The 21,906-nt window shown below is 35.7% G+C and overlaps 1 protein-coding gene across 1 annotated transcript in view; it reads left to right on the forward strand.

Moving 5' to 3' along the window:
* MAGI2 (membrane associated guanylate kinase, WW and PDZ domain containing 2) overlaps nt 1–21,906 on the forward strand; it is a 694,450-nt gene that overhangs the window by 602,906 nt on the left and 69,638 nt on the right. Inside the window, exons 11-13 of the mRNA XM_008493015.2 lie at nt 3,198–3,229; nt 7,120–7,309; nt 17,571–17,612. Coding sequence (XP_008491237.2) covers nt 3,198–3,229; nt 7,120–7,309; nt 17,571–17,612 — 264 coding nt within the window. The remainder of the gene's footprint in view (nt 1–3,197; nt 3,230–7,119; nt 7,310–17,570; nt 17,613–21,906) is intronic.

A 21,906-nucleotide genomic window follows, 5' to 3' on the forward strand; every position in this document is an offset into this window, starting at 1 on the left:
GAAGAACAGGCTGTATGGTGTATTTTCAGGTGAATCTAAGTTGGCTTTTATTATTTCAGTTTTTTGAAGTACATCAATATGGGAGTGAGAGGACAGTAAGGGACTGGATGTTTCAGAGGGAGAAGTGGTAATCTGTAAGTAGGATAAGAAGTTAAAAGAACTTTTCCAGTATGTATGCTTATCCAGGAGTTAGATGTAAACTGATTAGTTCTGTATTAAAAATCATTTGGAATTTGAATGCTGCACTCTTTGGAGAAGAAATTTCAATCTTGATTGTAAATCAGTACTGAATTGAGGGCAGTCTGTGAGAGTCTTGCTGTCACTGATGGGGAATACTCACAGGATGTACTGAACCAGTGAAAGAAAGCCAAGGGAAAATGTTCTCTAAGTTCACTGCTCATTGCCAACTGCAGATGTGGCTGCAGCAGACCAGCACTGTGGAATATGCACTCAATATAAGATATATTCTTCAGGTGAGCTTCAATTTTCTACATGCAGGGTATTTTGTTCCTTCCTTATGGAGAATAATATTTAAAGGTAAAAGTAAGAAGGGAGCATGAGGAGAGCATAGGAAAGTGCCTTTTGGTTTTATGCTTTTTTTATGTGAATTTTCTGTTATGCTTAAAATGTACTCCATATGCATGATATTCTTCAGTTCTTGAATACATGCTGCAATGGCTGCATGTATTTAAATACCAGTGATAATTCTGTCCGTGTTTGTTCACAAGAAGTTTGTTCACATCCATAACAAGCCTCACATTGAATTATTGATAATGCTATACACTGTCTAAAGGTCAATTTTGCTTAGATTGGGAAAAAGGTTATTTAGTTCTATTGAAGATACAGGTGTTATGTGAGGCAACATTAAAATTGCCAGCAAACACATGAAAGATATAAGGTAAGGTTTGCTTTATGGAACTAGGCATTCATCTATTTATTCTAGCACGTAGTCTTTGGCATAGGTGAGAGAACATTGCATCTTCCATGAGGCCTGAATTTAAATCTGAAGAACATTTTTTAATCACTCCCAAGTTTTGTTACCTTTAGTGATTTTAGCTTCTTACATGCTGTTGTACACGTGGAAATCTAACATTTTCTTTTAAATCTTTCTTTGAATCTTTTTCTTTTGTGGCATCCTATATAGTTAGTTTTGTTAACATAATTTCATGCTGTGTGAATAAATATTGCTGTTTTATTTTTTATTTATTGATTTACTATGGATGTTGTCATTTGTATGTTGCAGTCTGGCAGCCTCCAAGCTAAATATAAGTCCAAGTCCTCCTTCTTTGGGTGAATAATTGAATTTTTTTTAATATAGTGATTTTTAAAACAAACTTCACTTGACTTATATGTCATTGTTTGTTTCATTTATAAGTATATAATAGATTTTTAACTGATAAAAAAAATTCTGATAACTCCAGCTAAGCACATTAAGGTGGAGACAAAAATAAAAAGGGAAAAAAAACCTTTCAGATTGACCTGAAGTAATTTTTGTTGACGATATGTTATGGGAGGTGCACCACTACCAATGAGGACAGGGTGTAACCTTTACCAATATTTTCCAAATGCCACTTTAGCTTTTATCTTTTTTGGTTTGTCACCCTCATTAGCTGTTCAGAACAATATCTGCTAGTAAAATGGTATCCATGTGCCATCCAAGAAGTTATTAAATAAGTTTCTACTACAGAAGCTCAAATACTGAAGGTGATGTACTAGTCAGTTTGCCTGTTCTATCAGCTTTAGTTTGGAGAGGGAAAGAAATCTGTGTACTCATTAATATAGCAGACACTGTAGAGTTACTAAGCATAAACTTTTCCAGGTCTACTTGTCCAATATCCTTTTTGCTTGAAAGCAGTATCAGCTTCCACACCAGCATTACAAGACAGCCAGCATCACTCTGCAAAAGCCTCAGTTATTTTTTTACTCCAATATTTTTTGAGTCTAAATTAATTAGGTATCAGAGCAGAAAAAAATTACACTACAATCACAGAATTCTAGAAACCTTAAATATTATGTACAAATATAATTCCAGTTGTAATCTGTCTGTAGAAAGATACTTTCCCTTGTATTCTTCTGATTTTAATTCCTTTTCTAGACTCACCTGAGAAAAAGACATAATTGTCAGTATTACTCTTACAGCTTAACTCATTTTTAATGAAAGAACAGCCTTACTACTAAATGTCTCAATTTCAGGCCCATTTCTGTTTCTGACAAAAAGATGAACTATTAAAAGCTATTAGCTTTTAATCTTAGGAAAGTCCACAATCGTTTTGTTGGGTATTTTTTGGTTCGGTTTTTTTGTTGTTGTTGTTTTTTTAATCTGTTAGTAAAATGAGAATGAGTTTTTTAATGAAAGCTATGCTGAAAGCTACTATTTTAAAATACTTGACCTAATATCCCTTGCAATGCTACTTTTTATTTAATATGTTTTAAGTTTTTTAAGTTTGTGCAGCATAAAATCAGTTTGCAAGTTTTCAAATTATCTCCTTTTTGTAAAGAATATATCTTGAGTTTTAACCTTTTGTAAGATACAATAGTTGAAATCCATGAAAACCACTGAAGTAATTTAACAGTCAGTCAGTAATCAAGGAAAAGGAGATAATTAGTTGTGTAAAGGAGGGAGATTTATCTGATCACTTCCTAACTATGACAAAAAGGCAGGATAATATCAAAACAAGCAACCCTTCCAAGAGCTGACTACCATAACTAGGCTGATGGGAGTTATTTTTCTCCAGACTTTTCTTCTAAAAAACTCTCTTGTATTATTAGATTTTGTTGCTGGGATTTTCTGAATTGTTTCTTCTTAAAGGTGCTACTGCATTTGACACATCAACACCAGGTCATTTGGTGTCTTATCCAATGTCCACCAAGACAATTGGAAGTCCTTTTGTTTAGTTCTTTTAATTTCAACCTAATCCCATGCTGTTTGTAAAGTATGGCAATGATCTCAATAACTCCACTTTCATATATATATATATGCATATGCATACATGTATCTATATATATATATATTTATGTGTGTATTTTTTTGTAGAAATTATCCCTTGTGTTTTGTGTTTTCACCCCTTGTGTGTAGAGAATTTTCATATATATCAGTATTACCTGCAGACCTGAATGAGAATGGGAACACAGACACCACTGAGCCTCCAATTTATGCATCAGAAAACTCTGCTAACATTATTTTTTGTTTATTTCAGGTTTCTTTTCTCCGTGGAAAACTCCAAAGCCTGTAAGTTCCCTTTCAAAATTATACACATAGAGTTCATAAGATTGCTTTCATTCAAAGTGAATTTCCATAGACTTTCCTCTAACACTCCTGCTCCCAGCCCCTGAGACACCTCTCAGGGTGCCCCAGCTACAGGTGAGACAGTGTCAGGGGTGGCCTCACCAGTAAGCTTTACAGATCTGTTGAACTGGGATCTGCCTGCAGCACTCAGGAGAAAGGATCATCTTGATTTTATAATGAATATCAGGAACCAGAAACACAGAGGCTCAAAAATGAGGGGTCTGGAGAAGAGGACAGCAGAAGGCCTCAGCAGCCTAGTTGGCCATCACTTGGGCGATCTTTCTGCATTGGACACCATGCACTGTTTTTTTCTGGTTAACAAGTGCATTGATCTTAACACCCTTAAACAAATGGCTGTGATTTCCAAAATCAGTAATTTTAGAGCTGGAAATAGTCACACTTCAAGTAAGAGCTTGGACTAGCTAACTTACTGAAGTGATTTCTAACCATCATTTCTCTGTTTCTGTAATTTTTACAAGAATTCACAAGGTATGAAGACCTTTCTCCTGTAAGACTGTAAGCAATGGTATTTATTTTATTGATGCCACATTTCAACATTTTTTGAATACAACATTCACAGCATAAAAAGAAATCACAAGCTATTACTTTTAGTTTTCTCATTTATTTTGAGATTTATTTAAATTTTACTGTTTTATTTAGATTGTGAAGACCTTAAAGCAGTGCTTATCTCTAGTGCAGAAGAAAGGAGCCCTAGCTCTGCTTGCAGAGATCTAAGAGGAGTAGAAATTACAGTGTCCCTAAAGCACTGAGTGTCTGCAGGCAGTCTGAAACAGTAAGACCAGCACCAGGAGGTTTAGAAAGCCTTCCCAACACCATAGCACAGCAGTGTAGATGTATAACAGGAAAGAAAAATATTTAGATGGCCCAAAACCACATATCTCTTCTGCTTGGGTGACTACTGCTGCTCCCTTGCACCTCTAGCTGCACAGCGGTGAAGCAACCACCATTCTTTAAAGCAAAAAGCTGACCACAGGCCATTGCCTGGAAGAAAAGAAACAAGCTCATCTTCCCAAGGCAGAGGCTCAGGAATGACATGCACTGCATCCCAGCGTGCACAACATCCTGGAGTTAACTTAGGCTGACATAAATGTCCTGTGTTTTTTTGGTTTTTTTTCTGTACATAGAACATATTATATATATAATCACATATATATATATATATATATCATATATAATGATACAATATGATTAGTGAATATGATTAATGCAGAATCAGCTTGAGCAATGTTGCCAAACTATTACTCCTGCTTAGATTTGATGCTCTTCCCTCAGTACCATGGTTACTCATTTCCAAGGGAGCCTTTTTTGTCTGGTGTTATGGTAACTGACATTGTAAAACACTATGTGACTATTTAATTAATTTCTATGGGTTTGGGAGATGTGATTCCCCTTGTGTTTTTCTGTTTATGTATCTACTCGTGTTATCAGTATTACCCACAAATAAAAATGCTTTGCTTGTTTACACTTGAATATTTAGTGCTAACCATCAAGAAAGCATTAGACATATCAAAGATTTATCAAAGATAATTATATTTTCATTTTTCTTTAGAAAGCCTTCTTTAAATATTTCATTTTTATTCAGTTTCACATTTTGAAGGAGGTAAGTGTTCTATTTCTCAGTCACTGCCCAAGAAATGAGAAAACATTCACTCCTACGTAGAGAGAGCCCCGCATCTTTCTGCTTCATTGTGATAAGACAGCTACTGGGGTTGCATTGATCATAATCAAGTTTGTTTCTGGAAACCTTGAATTTCCACTTCTGTGATACAAGGATATACTATATATATTTTTATAATACCCAAAGTAATTCCTGTAAAGCCAGAAAAGCTAGCAGATGTGATATTGTGGCATGCATGTGACTTTATCCAACACAGGGGGTAAATTTATCTTAGAATAGAGTGTCTGAAGGTACCTTAGCTACTTTCCTGTATCTAAGCCTTTTTGATGACAACTGAAGTATCTACATATAACACTGCATTGCACAGAATCTACACGCTTATAGTACCCTCTTACATCATCACATCCTAGTCTCTGTCTTTGAATTGGACACACAAAAAAATGTCTGTCTTGAACAACATTGGTTAATATTGAATACAGTATCCCATAGCTTTACCGTTAGCTCTTCATAGCACTAATACTTTCCTTTTTCAACTTAAATGCCATACCAAATGCATATTAATGCATGACACTCATCCTATGATCAACTGAGGTGCCCAGACCTTTCTTCCCTTTATTGTTTCTAATGAACCAGCCCTACTTAAGTGAAGAAATCTGACAGAAGCACAGCTGCAATTATGACACTACACTGTATAAAGAAGTCCTCAACAACTTGAGTGGCCAGTATCCATATTCTGTTTATTTTGAAGTATGAAGCACATATGTGAAAACACAAGTACCAGATCACCTGGGATGTGCAGTGTGATTGCTACTCAGCATGTTCACTGGGAGGACTCTAAAACATCTGAAGTCCACACATATTTGGTGTGGAAAAAACCTGATGCTCCTAATCATCAGAATAGAGAACAAAGCCTACCTGCTGGGCCAAATGCCTCTTGAAACCAAGGAACAGAAGGCAAATGATAATCACACAATTTGTAGAGCAAGCTTGTTATAAACCTGTGATCATCTTTGATAAGGCACTGCTGATTCAATGCTAGAAGACAGTGGTATTTAAGTACAGTGCAGTTTGTTTCCAAGAGTCATTTTTTGTGCAATTAAGTGCTTGTTAGGTTATGTGTGAGACCACATTGCTCTGGAGATTTTACCACCCTTTGATTCAGGAGGGGTCACAGGAAAAGGCAGATATCCATTTACTGGGATAAGTATTTGTGTTTTAGCTTAACATCTACAAATACATTTGCAGTGAAATTTAATTATTAGCGAACTCCTTCAGAAAGAAAGATGTAGATTCCCCTGGTCCTTTTTTGCACAATAGTTCATACGATCTCCTTTCTGGCTTGATGTATTTGTGTGACCACTTAGGAGTGTTGTGTAGAAAACATGAATTGAAGTGACTTTCATACATAGACAATACACTGCTGTGTACTCCTCTCCTGTAAATGATCAAGAAGAGCTGAAAAGCTTATCCTGTGCTTGGGAATTTATTTGGATGATGTCAAAGTAATTTTTTATGTAAGAAAGAAACAGTAAAAAATGAGAAAGTCTCTATCAGGTTAATGACTACTTTTCTCTCACCATGTTCTGTATTTTATCATTGAATATTTGACTATCACTAGATGCTCAGATACCTCCTGGATAAGTTTTTCCTTCAGTTTTCTTTTCTTTCTCTTCAATCAGAGCTGTAAACTCTGCTCACAGTTACAGTAATCTGCTTTTCCCTGGGCAATTAGCTGTTTTCGTGCATTCTGCAAAGGTAACAGCATTAAGATCATTCAGTTGCTACCCAGCCCAGACAGTTCTTTGTTAAGCAAAGTTATGCATTTTGTTGAATCTGATTATTATATCTTCACAGACCCTCAGATACCACCTTCAGCAGAATAACTTCCAATAGCTCAGCTCATTCTGTGAGAGGCACTCAACGTGCTTCAGGGGTAACACTGGGCCATAATCCTCATGGGGTCATATTATCTGAGAAAGATCACTTCTTCCCATAAGCACCTAATTAATAAGTACATTTAATGAAGTCTTTAAGCAAACAGCACAACACACACCTTTTGTCTCAAAAGGCAGAAAGCAGATATGCTAATTTTACAAAACATGTCTTCAAATGAAATCACTGTCTTTGGTCTCACCACAGAAGTCACAGTTTTTTGCAAATCTTCATCTTTATTCTCTGTGTGTTTTCATTCCAGGTGATGGAACGATGGGAGAATCAAGGCAGCCCTCAAACAAGCCTGTCTGCTCCAGCTATGCCACAGAATATTCCCTACCCACCCACTCTTCACAGGAGTTCATTTCCTGATTCAACAGAGGCCTTTGATCCACGAAAACCTGACCCATATGAGCTGTATGAGAAATCAAGAGCTATTTATGAAAGTAGGCGTAAGTGAAAGCCCTGTTCACCCTGCTGGCCAGTTAGGATTTTAAGTTGTGCCTATGAGTGTGTCACTGCTGACAGAATTTTCTGTAGTTATCTTTTTAATTTTAAAAAAGCAATTATAATCATTATTAATAGAGGCTGTTTAAAGTATTCAAAAATTCTACACATACCTTTTCCTAGGTATTGCCTAGATTCTAAAAACCTAAATAGGTTTTTTCCTTATATTGTCACTCTTCTCATTTTGACTGTAAAATCCTTACTGAAGAGCACTATATGTACCAACATATTTTCTTACACATTTTCTTCATAGTTAACTGATAGGAGGATATGAGTTTATAAATGCAAAATTCTTTCACATACTTTCACTTTAAAGTGAAGTTTATTAAAGGCAATTCAGGTTTATTTGCTTTTATAAAAATCAATTTTACAAGTTATCACTTTGATATTGGTGGTGAGAAAGAAAACCATACTAGTCATAAGTACTACTTGAAGATGCAAAACAATAAATACACAGCTACCAAGATCCTCATCTTAATTTTATTTTTCATGGGTTTTGGAAGAATACCACATATTTTCACCAACAAGGGTGAAAGAGGTTAAGCTTATTTACTCCTTATTTTCAAGGGCATTTTAGCTGAAAGTGTTATTCCATATTGCCCAGAGCTTTTGCACTTATTTGGTTCAAAACCTCAAAATAGTTTAACTGAAAACATTTTCATAGCAGTTATTAGTACTTACCACCTTCAAATTAATTTTATAAATTCGTCTATAGACCAAATTACTTTATAAATTACACATAAAATATTGCACAGCAGCTAATTCAGATTTGCCCATTAATATTAGTCAGGCCCTGAGGCATAGATATAAATGTAAACTATCATACTCTATAATATGGTATGAAAATTTTCTTCAGCGTACAAAAGGATAGTCTGAAGGAAGTGACTTACTGTCCCAAACAGTATGTTGGTGCCTCTTTCACTTGTCCTGGCCCTTATACATTAGTTACAGCGTCAGCATCTCCCATGTGACTTTGGTATTTCCAGTTCTCAGCAGGATGGATATGCTGGAGGAACACCAAGACTGATTTTACATCAACTCAATGTTAAATCAACTCAATGTTAAATCAGGTGTCTCAGATTCTTCAGTTCTTTGCCACTGTGGCCAGTGCCACCATCTTCTCCCACCCTGGTCTATTGAGTGGAAAATCTTTCAAGGGAGATTGTTACCATAAAATTCACTGCCCACAGTCCAGACCTTCTTGGGATGTCTGTTTGGGGGGATTAGGTATGAAACAGTTTCCTGAAATTAAGACCCCAAGTTTAAATCTGAGAACTTAGATAAACTGTTTCCTTTAAGCAATACCAAGTATCTTTTATCCCCTGTAAATATGTATTTCAGAACATACTCTAAACACCCTATAACAAGTATTCAGTCTTATAAACTGTTAGGACTCAGAACTGAGGTTTCCAATGTATCTGCAAACACTGTGTAGCATTTGCTAGCTGCTATTTTAATATAATACATATTAATTACTAAGGTAGCATCTTCCTATGCTCCAGATGACATTCTTGATTGGACAGGTTACTCAAGACAATGTACAAAGAGAGGCTATAGATTTTAAAATTTTAAAATTCTTCAAAGTATGGATCAAGATACATTGTGGAGCAGGCCATAAAGGTTTGAAAGATGAAGGACTAGCTTGAAGCAAAGTTTGAAAATAATTTTCAGACATCTGTCCTCTTTCTCTTGCCATTGCTAGATCAACAAATAGATAAAATATTTGCCAGAACTAAAGTGCTGTTCCCCAAAAGGCTTTGATTAGGGACTATAAAGAAAAATTAAAGGAAAAATACACAATTCCATTGTTAACAAGGATTTTTTCTAGTTCTGCACCTTTATTGAAAACATTTTAGACTTCATATACTGCTTTAGGGAAGGGAAAACCCCTTACAGATAACTCCTTTCCACAGTGGTAGTTTCTAGATGTAAAGTGTTTTAGCAAAAATCTACACTTTCCATTCAGCAGAGTTAGAAACATCTTTTCTGGTTCAAGTCAAGAGTGGAAAAATGCATATTATATACCTCCTGCACTGAAAAAATACATTTGTAAGACAATTACAAAAAAGTTATGCATGCCATATATAGAGATGTTATATATATTTAAGTGGCAACTTCTGTCTTCTTTATCCCCAATATGAAGAGTACTGTATGTAAAGAAATGTCCTAAATATTAATGAAAGCAAATAAGCTCAATCCATGCTGGCCCTCCATAAAACTTTGGGAATATAGCTCTGATGTCAGCTACCAAGACTGCCTTTAATCCCAAAAGTTCATATATTACACCAAAAGATATATTGCACCCTTCAATAAAAGAATGCAGTACTTCTTCCTTATTCACAACCGCCCTCCCCAAGTTTTCTGAATACTTCCTTGAAAAACATTAACTCCAATCTTTTACTAATATAATCTAATGTGTTCAGGAACAAATGTTACCCGAGAAGGAAGAGCTGACAGATCATAGATTGGAGCTATGCTAAAGGCAGTGTTTAAAAACTTTAACTGCAATTGATTTCTGTCCAAGAGGCAACTGGAATTTGTACACAAGCCCTTTTCTGCTACCTACCTAGACAAAATAAGAATTAAGAATCATGAAGCTGTTAGGCCTAAAACAAGAAAGTGAGAGATGAAAAGCAAGACTTCAGCAACCCTTCCTCCCAGATTTCCATCAGTGTCCTGGTTTTTCAGCTAGTCCTGAAAGCTTTGAGTTGTTCTCTTCTGATGCTGGTATCATTTGAACATTTTCTCTAAGCCTTGATTCCACGATTCCAAACTTTATCTCATCTGCATATTTCTTGGTCACAAATAGCTTCCTCCAAACATCTCTGTTGTTCCAGACATTTTTATTTCTCTAATGTCAGAAGCACACTCTTTAGCAAATTTAATTCATCAAGCCTTTGATTACTTTTATCCTCCACATAATGGTAGTGTTTCCTGATGTGAGAGAAACAACAGACAGGAAATCCATTACTGAGTCAAGAAATTGTCATCCAAATTGAGTATATAGGAAAGAAAATTTTGAGATAATGCATACTTATTTTCCAACCATATGGCTGTGTCAGGTTGGTTATCTTTGGTAGACATACAGGAAATGTTCAGCTTCTTTGGGGGTTTTTAGGTGTTTCTTCTCTCAAAGTATGTCTGCCTCATCTTCTGGTAAGGCCAGCAAAAAAGGAGATCCAAAAATAGTGCAAAGAAATGAACAGTCATGACCTGGAAAACTCCAAAAGAAAGACATTTTCATACTTTATCCTTTTATCAGAGGGTCTCACTGCAGCCAGCACTCATTGGGATCTCATCAAAGCTTCCTGCTCCCCTCTCAGGGAAATGAGTAAGTTCTGCATCACGAGGCAGTTCTCCAAGGAGCACAAGCCACATGACAAAGCAGAACAAGAGCTAGCCCAGGATTCACAAGCTTCTGGTCTCTCCACTAGGTGTGGTCATCCCCATCTAATGATAGCAAGAAACGGGCTTCAAGGCCAAAGTCTACATGAAAAATTATTATTTTCATTGAACAGAAATGTTTCCACCTTAGGCACAGGAAGGACCTGCAAGACCCCATGTGATAAGGAGATTTCAATTTCTAATGATCACATATGAATGACAAAGGACTACTGCTGCAGCAAAACAGAGGAGGTTCTGCCAGTGCAACTTTGAGACAAATCAAATGATGTATTAGTATAAAATTGGAGTGCAACTCTATTTTTTAAATCATAGCCATTTGGAAAGTTCCTTGTCACAAATTAGGTGCTACCTGTCACACCTGTTAGCTGTCACCTGCCTGTGCTGTCACCAGTCAAATGCACTCAATAGCTGCAAGTCACCAAAAAGGAAGAAAGGAGCATAAAATGTTACCAAAGACTGATGATTATCACATCATCCAAAACAACTACCTGAAAGTAAAAGAAAATTATTTTTCTTTCTCTTTCCTTTCTGGAACTGTATCTCTGCCTCTCTCTGCCTCTTTTTTTTTTTCTTTTTCTTTTCTTCCATCTCCCACCCTTCCCCCTTCGATTATTCTCTTTGGTAAAGAGAACCTGCTGTTAGATTATATTGCAAACCTCAGAAATGGAAGCAAAGATCCACTGAAACAACTTAATTCCTGTTTGTTTTTCCATCCAACTATGAATTTTAGATGCCTTAAAGGCAAATCTTTTAACTCCTTTTTCCTTGCAAAAACTTATGAAAATGTGACAAAATGACTCTGCTGATAATCATGAAAGTTAAGCACTGGAGCTGGAAAATTGAAACATCAAACCAGGAATTTCCTATTAATAAAATTAATTGTAAGACTTGATAGACATCAACTGTTACAGATGTAGCCACTGAGATCCACTGGCAGAACTCATTCTTAATTTATTTTCTTTACTCTCTCATATTTTACATTGAATAGTGTCATAAATGCACAGTTTATAACAAACTATGTTCAGAGGCCTGTGTTGACAGACATTAGTCAAACAGGGGAGAGAAAGGTCTTTGGAATCATAATGTTATACTACTTCTCTAGTTAAAAAACTATATAATGGAAAATTTGGTTTATATTCCTCTAAAAAAAAGCAGCAAAATAAAACTTTGCTTTACAGCAATTAGGTTACAATTTCCTTCAATGAGTGAGTGTAGTAGTCCAGGACAGGTGATGTGACACAGAAAGGCCAGCAAGAAAAATGAGATAAACCAGTGAAAAGCCTTCATTAAAAGTGAAATCTGAACAATTGCAGTTCCACCTTTTACTGGAAAAGCAAAAATTCCTTCCTTCAAAATCTCCCATGTTATTTTCTCCTCTTCCCATGGTATCATGAATTCCCCAAGTTCCTTTCTAATCCATCATCTGTCTAATGCACTGTAATTTTTATTTCTGCCAGAGTTAGACAAAGTGGAAAAGAACCAAAACCATGAACAGATGTGAGACGTAAATAGCAGATGTAGTAGCATAACACATTATTAGTCTTTATAAAATAAGGGTGTTTTCTTATGCAGAGTTATGAATTAGTTTCTCTGAGGGTCATAGACAAGCATTTCAATACATATTCAGACTACCTTTCCTCTGAGATACCACTGCAGGTATTCAGCACAGATATTACTTTTAAGTGTCAGCAATTGGAATCAATTGTCAGACAGATTTGTAGTGACTGATAATGTGTAACTGAAAACACCATCCTTCCAGAGAAATACCAAGGCAATCAAGGTTTCCTAAATGTGGTACTCATGCAACACATAAAAGATATTAGGTGTATAGAACTGAATGCATTACCACCCAAGGGGGTCTATGGCATAGTCTACAGTTAAGTAGAATTTTCTTGTCAGTGCTTGTTGGCTGAAGACCTACACAGTTACAGTCTTAAAAATTGAAGGAATATTTGACATATTCATTTATTATTACTACAATTTTTCAGAGAGTATTTTTCTGAGAAAACTTTTTTCTCTAGCTATTTTGCCCATTTTTGTTCATCTGTAGTCTAAAAAAAAAAAATCACATTTTGCTTATAGTGCAAAATACCTATGCATGTACATAGCACTGTGATAATGTTAAATACAAAGTACTGTGAAGTATTAGAGAAATATAAAGTTGTTGTTATTTTAATATTGGCAAAGGCTTTGGGACTATAAATGCAGAAAATTAGGTTCTAGTTTTAAGTGTTCCTTGAGCTCAGTTTGCTATATCTTTCAGTATTTATGTTCACCAGTTACTGCTCTTTACGTCAGCAAGACAAACCTGCCTTCACTTAGTAAATAAGAGTATTGGGAAATTACTAATTATTGCATATTATCATCAAACTGCTCCTTGACCTAGAGTCTGAGCAACTGAATTATAGGAAGGTAATTTCTCAAAGTAAATCCCAGAGAATTATTTTCCTTGCATCTATTAGCACCCCAAACAACAGCACAGAGAAGATCTAGAAAATTGCATTTCTAAATAAATACAATTTTTTTTTAAATAAGAGTTGAGATATAAGAAAAGGAGAAGAATTTTATCAGACCAATGTCAAATAATTTTGTACTGTTCATCACTGCAGAAGGAGTTACTTGCCATGGCAAAATGGATTTGTCGGTTACAAGAACTGACAGGGAAACCAAAGCCATCTTCAAATGGAATTATGAGAATATCTCCATCACAGTACTGTGGATGTAAAGTGATTATGATTGCTGGACTGTAAAGTAGGTTCCAAATGACCTACGCTAATATGAAGTGTCAGTTTTACAACTGATGGCAGTAATAAAGATGCAGTGTTCCTTTTGCTCAAGCAATTTACACTTTTAAAGCTATACAAATAGATTTTCATCTGCAAAATGATAGGGTGTACTTAGGAAATCAAAGTAATAATTTAAGAAAGCTGACTTGTAAGCATTAGGGAATTGTTCCGGGTGCATGAGGCCAGTGGGAACTGCACTGGCTATGCGCTGTTTCAAACTGCTGCTTTGCCCAGGTTTGGAAAGGATATTTCAGCATGATCATACTCATTCTCATTTGTAAAATTCATATGTACCCAAGCATGGCTAGGACTGAGATTTTAAAATTAAATATTTCCTAATGCTAGGGTTTTTTCCATGCTTTAGCATTCAACAAAGTGTGATCCAGAAAATAGCACAGCATAGACAATAGATTTTATAATCCCCCTCCTTCATCAGCATAATTGTACCTCCAGAGAATACCAGTGATTCCACTGGGCTTCTATCATGTTCTAGGTGAACTTTGCTCTTAGGGCTCTATCTTGACAGCAAAGAATTCTGAGATTTTACTATTCATTTCATTTTAGTTAGGATTGTGTCCCAGATCTTGTTTGCTATTTATCTATTTTCACAAATATTTTGCAGCTTTAAGCTGCAAAACCAGAAGTTTAATTTCTTTTAGGATAAACATGAAGCCAGATGTGCAAGCTTTTTACTATTCTATCTTCTAATAGCAAAATTAAATTGGTCTTTGCATTGATCTGATATAGAAGAAACCTTGATGTATAGCAAGACCCTTTAAAATGCACAGCTGCATTTCAAAATTGAATTGAATTCAAAATTTCAATTGCATGTCATTCTCCAGAGCACATGGAGTAGTCCCCATGGTGCAGATTAATTACAGTTACAGCTATATAGAACCAGCAGTTCAGAAGACTTCTCAGTTTTACTTTCCTAATTTTTATTTCTAGGACAGGATAGCTGAACTAAAAATGAATGCAGCAATTTTACCAAGTATTTATCACCAAGCTCCTTTTCTCATTATTTCATTCTACAATTATTCATTACAACATAACCAGAAAAGTGCAATCAAAAAGGCTTTATATGGAGAATACCCAAACCTTAGGCCAATATTTTAAAGCTTTCTGCATTTTGAATGCCTGTTCATGGTGGCAGTGCTGGGTAGTCTGGTGTCTTTATCCTGGTCTCTCCAAACATGCCTCCTGCTATTTCATTTCCTAGGAGGTTTAACTTAGTCACAGGTTTTTTTTAAAAATGCCAAAATTAATTCAATAATAAGTGAGAATTGTCAAAGTACCTTGTATAAAGGTTAATTTCTTATAAAACCTAATTGACAGGTTTTTTATCAAACAGAGCTTGTTAGAGTCAGTATTTTGGTAAAATTAGCATTTGAGTCAGTTTGTTCTCAGCAGATACAAGGCACCAGGGTGTGCACAAATACATGCATTCTGCTTGACTGAGGAGTAGTCCCCCTGGTCCTTCCTCTTCACTTGGAAGTTGCTGTTCTGTAGGGTTTCTTATCCCAGAATTGTGTGAGTTCTGAAAAGAACACCTTTATATTTGCATTTGACATAGGGAAATGTTGCTAATGTTAAACATTCTTCACAGCACTTTCCTCTTTTGAAGTTTTCTGTTAGCAGTTTGACTGTCACATGAGCCCAACTATTTAGAGGTTATTTCTATTTTTCAAAGTGCTAGTGACATAATTACAAATATCCTGCACCGGTGAAGGACCCAGACTGCTGACAGCAGTTTCTTCCTAAATTGACCACTACTTTGCTGTTTTTACCAAAAATATAGGTCTGAACTTAAATTTATCTACTTGGTGATCACACATTTAAGGACTTGAAGTCTTCATTCAGCACCTTCAGCATAGAAAAGTTCCAAGTTTCTTATGTGTGAATTTCTAAATTACAATGAAAGCAAGTGCTAGAAGTTGAATGGTTGATTATGAGATGTTAATTAACACCACAAGACACTGTATGAAGTCCTGCGAGGGAAAAAAAATATTTATTCAGTAAAAAAGCCAGATCAAGCTCAGTGGGATTAGCTCTGGTGGAAACTACCTCATTGACAGGAATTTTTGCTTGACTGCAAACAATAGTTTACAAAAAGATATACTGATAACTTACTCAAGATAATGTGGCTGTCTTAACATATCAAATTGTCCCCTGTTTTGGAACAGTCTGAGCATGCTCGTGCTTCTTTCATTTTGCTGCTTGAGGCCAGTTCTGAGGTGACTTTCAGCGACTGCAAACAGAAATGGAAGCAGAATGAACCAATCTTACAGCAGCTCAAAAGATCTAGCTGGCTGATCAACAGAAAAGGCTTGAGTCCTTTCAAACCTAAAAACTAATAGAGACTATCAAAACGAAATTGCTTTCTGTACACTGAAATCATTCTGTCTCTTTTAAGAATTCCATTAAAATCTTGAAAGGCTGTGAGTAAAAAAAACATTTCTCCAAGTTTGCTGTGGAGCAGCATCAGTTTCAAAGGTTCTGGTTTTAAGGAGTTGTGCTGGTAGAATAATTTACATTTAGGTAGTACATCTGAAGTGTGTGAAGAAATTACCTCTTTTAACCACCAAAGTAAAGATGTGCAGCCACCTATAACATAAAGCACCATAGCTCATATGACACAACTCCTAACACAGAAGGTGAACACAAATATGACTGAAAGACCAAATCCAAAGGGGTGTTTCCATCTCGTAGTATCTCTAGACTGTATTTTAGGTAAGCAGAGTAGCAGCAATCTGAATTTGAGCAGGTCAGGCCTGTTATGTAAATCCTCTTACCAAGAGGGTCATAAGATGTTCAGTGGCCTCAGTCTTCATTTTTGGGAAAATGGCTTTTCCCTAAAGCATTATTTCAGTATTGACTCAAGTCTGCAGTCATTACATCCGTGCTGCCTTTCAGAGGCAGCCCAGCAGAACTTTAGCCTAAACACTTCCAAAGTAAGGAGCTGCCTGCAGAAATAATACTGTCTCCTCATTTCTCTCACCACACCCACATATCCAGAAAGCACAGCTAAAATTGTTGGCCTGGAGTGCATTTTCTGGGTCCTTTCTACCTGGAACTAGCTACTCACAGTATTAAATCCACTCCTGTCTTTCTTCTGTCTCAGGAAGATGGACACTTGCATGTTGCATCAGTGTCCTACCAATGCAATGTGACATACCATACTCCATATATACCATCAAATATACATGGTCTGATATTCTGGTTTAGATCCATGTAAATGCACTTTCATTTACCTTTTTGCTGTTAATAAGCCAATGGAAATCACCTCTGTTTTGGGGTGTTTTGCAATTCACACTGGATGCTGCAGAAGTAATAAAACAGAAATTCTTTGTCAGAACATTTCAGAATCAGCAAAGGAAGTGTGTCAATGAATTCAACTGAATTCAACTACAGACTTGTTCCAGATTTCTCTAATGCCAGTAAAATAGTTATATAGGAAAACAAATTAGTTATCTACGACATTTCATCTAGTGAAATACAGATACTTGAATACTATTTTCATGAAAAGTAGGTTTACCTGTGTTTGCCTTCACATACCAGTTGTAGTTATTGGCAATGTACTTCCTTCTAGAAAAGACTTGCTCTTCTTGATGATAAGACGTTTTACAGCTGAAATGAGGAAAAGCTGTGGTCAAGTCATCTAAATACAGACATTAAACTTACCCTTCTATCGCTGTACTTGAAAAAGCACAAATATTGTCACTATCTTTTAAGCACATTAACAATTTTATCTCAATATAACCTATGCCATGTTAAAGGAACAGTACCATCTTACCATATGTTTCATTTTACATAGAAATAGACATCTACATCTAGCAGGACCACATACATGTACCACCTAGAAAGTCAGGAAGGAGGGGAGGAATAAAAAACAAACTGTAATAAAAATTAAACATTGGATGTTAGAAATTCAAAACAGTGCAGAGAAATTGATGCTGCATCTTTAAATAACTTGAGAAATGTATTTCATCTTTAATTCCCCCATTTTCCTATTCAGAACAAGTGCTGCCCAGGACTGGTTTTCGAGTGGATTCCTCTGGCAAGTATTCTTCAGCCTTCATTGTTCTGTAAACTAATTGTCCTTCATTTTGTGTTTTAGTTCTCTCTTTGATCATTTCTCTAGATAATGGCCAGACATGACTGCCTAGTCACTATTTTGTTTTTGTTTGATCTTTGTGGGATAATAGAATGCTAACTGATTTTTTTTTTTATTATAGATTTGTATTTTAAGCAAGGAAAAGTATTTCTTTTTCCTCCACCAGTCTTTATGTATGTTTTATGATATTTTACATGTGCGTTCATACGTTAGTGTTCACTCTAACATAAAAAGCTATCTCTGTAACTCATGCCCAGATCTAAGCTAAGGTAATATTTTGTGTAACACTGAAATTCTTTCTATCTTCATTTGCAAAAGAACAGGACTGACAAATTATGCAGACCCACCCATTCCTTGCTCCCATAGATATGTCTTGTTCTATAAAAATCTAAAAGCTAAAACTTTGAAAAATAGAAGTTTTTTCAAAGCTTTGAATCACCATCAGTCTTGTAAAGTGACAATGGGATTGTTTAAAAAACAGCAATATTTGGCTTCCTGATGCGATCCTGTTAAGTGAACAGTTAAAACAGGCTGTTTTGACAATCCTATTAAAACCTTCTAGCTCAACACCTCTTGGAGAGAGATTCTAAATTAGATGTGATATTCGGCTGTTTTTGCATATCTCAGAAGTGTTTATATGTTGAATAATGCTATTAATATACTGATTTTTTTAATGGTTTTAAACTGTATTCTTTATTTATTATATTTTCCTCTTTATAAGTATCAAGAGGAAATCTGCTTGTTTTGTAAAAAAGCTCCTCACATTGCAGACCAGTAGACCTGTCTCTGTTTTCAAGCTTTCTGCATTGTTCAAGAACATCTGAAAATTAGATTAAAAATTATTGGAGATTTCTGTCAATCTCTATTCACAATTCACAGTAATGATTTATATGGAAGAAAAATCTTCACCATCTTCAGCAAAAGAGTCCCAGTTAATTTATTTTTTTATTTAGAACTAAAGTTGAGTACAGCAGAAAGACTGTAAAATTAATGCAACAAAGGTCTTCAAGCTTTTTTTAACTGCAATATAGAAGAAATTTAGTGAAAAAAAATCCATCTCAATATCTACACCATCATCCTACAAATACAAGGTTCATAACTGTAAAAATCCCGTAGCACTTGTGCACCTTGACTCATACAGAAAATTAATTCATTATCTTCAGGGAAGTATTTTCTCTACATACTTTTAAGAAACAATTACATGTGCACTTTTCAATGTGTAATTCACCCAGAAATTCAAATAAATACAGAACAGAAATATAGCTAAGGGCTGATAATCACTTAGTCAGCTACATGATCTCACTATTGTTCAGTAACAATCTCTTCTGGCACCTTTACATTTAAAATAAATTCCCCCTCTCTTAGGAACTGGAAAGCAAAATTTCCCAATGATCTTTACTTTCCTTACTGTGCAGCAATGCTCAGGTCACAACTTGTCACACATTCTCAAATTCATGGGGGAGCTGTCTGGTTTTATAATGTAGATAAGTGAATTGTGTTGGTTTTTTATCTCTTCTAAGCCGAATGATAAGTTAAGAAAGTTTTATTTTACACAAAAAGAAGATGAAGTTACTAGCAGGCAAAGCTGAAGTTCTTTTTGTAATATAAATGTGCAGGGATGCAAGAGAGAACAGGGAACACTGTCATTCCCACACAGGATACCCATACTATATTATTAGAAATACTGGCTTAAGGTTGAAACTATTCTTTCAATGAAACTGGTAGGGGATGGGACATTCAGGAGTATTAAGCTGACTGCAAGCAAAGCAAAAGGTTCAAAAGACTATACTAATTCAGTCTTGGCTTGACTACCTTGTCTGTAAGTCCATTCCTTTCTTCTTACTTGGCATGAACTACAAGATCCTAATCTAGTTTACAGAGAAAAAAGGAACATTTTCCATAATTAATTTATATTAACAATGTTTGCAGTATATTCCAAGGCACAGGAACATCATTTTTCTGTTAGTATAGGTAATTTTCTTTGTATGATCAACTAAATATTTGCTTCAGCAAGAAAAAGCAAAATTTAGTTTATTTAATGATCCTTTGTTAGGGAAAAAAAACAAAACAAAACAAAACAAAAACCAGAATCATAGACAAGAAAACACTGAGGAAATAGCAGATTAAATGTATTCACCTATATGGGCAAGAATATTTGATCACTCTACTGTCAGCGATACTGAAACTTTCAGTACATAACTGAGGCTCTCAGTAAAACCACTCCTATGGTAAAAACAGATAGTACTGAACAACTTAGTTATCTTTAAGAAACAGGAGAAAAGGCATTTCATCACCAGCAAGATTTCAGAACATATTTTTGATTAGATTAATTGTAGATATGGAGGTATAAACTAAGATTTAATGCTAAAGGAGTTCACCAACAACTGATTGTGTCAGACTAATCAGGTAACTAATTTTTTACACATAAAAAGTGATACAATTTAATAATTCTAGACTTCAATCAGACTTTTTTAAAAATGCCCATTATAATTGGAGCTCTCCCCTGTTAGCCTGGAGAAGATGGTGCTTAGCACAAAATGTAAAGAGCAATTGCTAGGAAGCAGAGAAGCAATTCTACAAAAAGAACAGTTTCTGAACTGAAAGGCTAATTAGTGGAGAGTCTTGCAATAAGTCTTCTGTGTTATTTTTCTTAATGACCTAAACACAAACACTAGAGCTGTAAATCAGATCCATGTTCAGACAGGTAAATTCAGGAATCTGTGGTATAGTTGTCTCCAGAGCAATGGAGAGCTGTGCAGCCAATGGAGTCATCAAACCAAGGATGAAAGCTGAAGCAACTAGAAGCAATACTGGAGGAAACACTCTGAGTGTACTGGTCAATAGCTGGAGATAGTATGATATTACTGTGAAAAAGTAAGTAAAATAATTGTCCATCAGTGACAATTCTGAATGAGAAACAAGCTCAGGTGCCAGTGTTACCTTTGCCTGTGTCTCTGCTGGTAAGGTCTGTATGCTGTTGGCTTGTAGACACTTGCAACAACAGGGAGATGGACCAGCTGACCCAGGGTTTTTTCCAGCTTCATGTTTTGTTTACTTGATAGAACAGAAAATAATGTTATTTTTTGAAAGCATTTTTCAGTGATCTGATAAGAGTTGGAAGAGAATGGGCTCCATAGACTTCCTGCTCCTTGGGAAGGAAAGCTCTTCCAGCAAGCATGGGGGCATAGTCAGACTTCCAAACTGTGTTAGATTGTACAGAAAAGTATGGCCATATAACTTTGGTTTTAGCCTAAACCTTTTCTTGGTAAACCAGGCTTACCTATTCCATTCTAAATGGGCAGGAAAATGGCCTCTTTTAAAAAATAGTGCCTATTGTTTTGGTGTCTGGTGTCAACATTGGTTTGGATCCTCATTGTCGATGTACTTGTGTGAGGGAAGTTTTCATCTCAATGTGCCAGAGTGTGTGTTCTTTACATCATGATATTCCTATTCTTTCTTAATGTGTTCCCAGCTGTGCATGTTCATTCATGTGTGCACATATAAAAGTAGAGCTTGGTTTGTGACAGACTGTTGGTGTGTATTTTGTGTACCTACAAAATCCTAGTACTGAGTCTCATCCTTGCTACACTTAGGCACAGCAAATCAAGTCTCATCTTAAAATTCTTCTGCTTCTCACAACTTTGAAGCAATCTTTGCATTAAGTTTACATACTGCAAGCATTAAGGCACAAAAGCACCACTGTGCTTCAGTCTAGAGGGGATTCTTACTGTTACTGAGTCACTCCATGTAGTTTCGTGTCTGTTTTGGCAAGACTTGACTAAAATTGAATGAGCTTTAATCCCAGACTAAAGCTAGGATCTGACCAACTCTGCCATTTGTGTGGTGTCTTCTAGTGGCTCTGGTGAATATTGTAAATCAGAGCTGCTGAAATACTGCATTTAAGCCATCTGTAGTCCATTCCCTCATGAGGAAAGAAGATACGCTATAGAACAGCTTGCTGAGATAAATCTGGTCATTACTTTTTGTCTTTTGGGGTTGGCAACAAGCTGATATTAGCCAAAAGCTGTCACAGTTTATAGACCAGGGTGCAATCTGACCATTGTTTTTAATCACTGTCCTGCTTTGGGTGATGAGGCTAAAGCATCTCTGAACATTCAGACAAAGCAGCAGCCAAATAGACAGCTTCTTAGGCCTTTAACTCTTTACTATTTCACTTTATATGATTTGAAATCTTAGTCAAAAATTCTTTTCTTTTTTCTTTTTTTTATTGTTTTGT

Source organism: Calypte anna, chromosome 1 (assembly GCF_003957555.1).
Source record: "Calypte anna isolate BGI_N300 chromosome 1, bCalAnn1_v1.p, whole genome shotgun sequence".
Lineage (NCBI taxonomy): Eukaryota > Metazoa > Chordata > Aves > Apodiformes > Trochilidae > Calypte > Calypte anna.